The 1,892-nt window shown below is 58.8% G+C and overlaps 1 protein-coding gene across 1 annotated transcript in view; it reads left to right on the top strand.

Moving 5' to 3' along the window:
* The window catches only part of AOC1 (amine oxidase, copper containing 1), a 7,259-nt gene extending 5,576 nt beyond the window's left edge, over positions 1–1,683 (top strand). Inside the window, exons 3-5 of the mRNA XM_014535872.1 lie at positions 30–315; positions 1,000–1,132; positions 1,333–1,683. Of these exons, the coding sequence (XP_014391358.1) occupies positions 30–315; positions 1,000–1,132; positions 1,333–1,602 (689 nt within the window). The 3' untranslated portion in view covers positions 1,603–1,683. The remainder of the gene's footprint in view (positions 1–29; positions 316–999; positions 1,133–1,332) is intronic.
* Positions 1,684–1,892: the final 209 nt, after the last annotated feature.

Here is a 1,892-nt window from a genome sequence, read left to right as displayed (position 1 = left end):
TCATTGTGCATCTCCCTTCACACCCGCAGGCACCAAGAATAGCTTCCAGACGCTGGGCATGAAGCTAGAAAACATCACCAACCCCTGGAGCCCGGAGCACCGGCTGGTCCAGCCAACCCTAAAGCAGACGGGGTACTCCCGCGAGCGCCAGGCGGCCTTCCGCTTCGGACAGAATCTGCCCAAGTACCTGCTCTTCACCAGCCCCAAGGAGAACCGCTGGGGCCACCAGCGCAGCTACCGGCTGCAAATCCACTCCATGGCTGAGCAGGTGATGCCGCCCGGCTGGCAGGAGGAGCGGGCTGTCACCTGGGCCAGGTGAGGAGGCCTGGGAAGCTGGGGGCGGGGAGGACTGGAGGCCCTGCCCTATGTTTCCCTGAACCAGTCCAGCACTGCCAGGGGTGAACTCTCACCGAAGCTTTATTTTATAGTCAGATCACACAAAGCAAAGCAAGGGGAGCGGTCAACATGTTTAAATGACTTGTGAGTTTCAAACCTATTTCCTTACTCGAGCCTTGTTTTGGCAGCACTTGCTGCACCTCCCACAGCCCATTAGCTACTTAGGCCCAAGGGAGGACTCTAAGGTCAAGCTTAATTGTGCTAGGAGGGCTCTGCCCTCCAAGCTAGGACTTGTATGTGGCTCTGCCACAGGTCAGTCCAAGGCTTGACTCTATAACCTCTCCCTACATTTCCCTGTGTCTGGGGTGGCTGTGTTTCTGTCTATGAGACTCTGGGTCTGTGTGTGTGCATGCGTATGTGTGTGCGTGTGTGTGTGTGTGTGTGTGTGTGTGTGTGTTACAGGGCGTGGCTCTGTGTTTGAGGAGGGGAGTGGAAGGCCTGTTCTGAGCACCTGAGCCCCCGCTGACCCTGGGTCAGACTGACAGGCTCCCAAGACATGATGTGGAAATTGGGGAAAGCCACGTCATTGACCCTGCAGACATGCTCCGGGAGGGGCTGGGCCACCCCCAGTGTCCAGAGCCACCTGGCTACTCTGCCCGGCAGGTACCCCCTGGCAGTGACCAAGTACCGGGAGTCTGAGCTGTGCAGCAGCAGCATCTACAACCAGAACGACCCCTGGGACCCGCCTGTGGTCTTTGAGGAGTTTCTTCGAAACAATGAGAACATTGAAGAAGAGGTACTGGCCCCGCCTTCTTCCAACCCCAGCCCCAGGCTAGAGCTGCGCCCCCTCCTGGGGCCTGTGCCAGCAGCACCTCGCTTGTGGAGAGCAAGCTCAGTGTCCCCAGATCTGCCCATTCCTTATGAGGAGAGCTTGAGGGGTCGCCCACCCCTCGCCTCTCCGAGCCCGTCAGCACTGCCCACCCCTCTCTCCCACAGGACTTGGTGGCCTGGGTGACAGTGGGCTTCCTGCACATCCCCCACTCAGAGGACATCCCCAACATGGCCACCCCCGGGAACTCTGTGGGCTTCCTGCTCCGGCCCTTCAACTTCTTCCCCGAGGACCCATCCATGGCATCCAGGGACACCGTGATCGTGTGGCCCCGGGACAAAGGCCCCAACTACGTGCAGCGATGGATACCTGAGGAGGGCGGGGACTGCTGGAAGCCTACCCCCTTTAGCTACAATGGGACTTACAGGCCCGTGTGAAGGGCCACTGCCCCCAGCTAACTCCTCACTAGAACCCCGATTCCCCCACCCCACCCAGGAATGGATAATAAACCCTCCAGGGCTCAGCTCCAAGTGCTGCTTCTTGTGGGGGGCCCAGCGGGCGAGACACACCCCTGCCCATGGCCTCCATTCACCTTGGTCTACTCTATCCCAGAAAAGACCTCCATTACGAAGGCACATGACAGCCACTGAAACACAAACTTTACCTGTCACATTGGTTTTAAAAGCCTGAGGCTGACAACTCCCTCTTGGGAGTCTGTGGGGGAACT

This window comes from Myotis brandtii, unplaced genomic scaffold (assembly GCF_000412655.1).
Source record: "Myotis brandtii unplaced genomic scaffold, ASM41265v1 scaffold1533, whole genome shotgun sequence".
Lineage (NCBI taxonomy): Eukaryota > Metazoa > Chordata > Mammalia > Chiroptera > Vespertilionidae > Myotis > Myotis brandtii.
The sequence above is the reverse complement of the archived record's forward strand: the minus strand, read 5'-3'. Positions and strand labels throughout refer to the sequence as shown.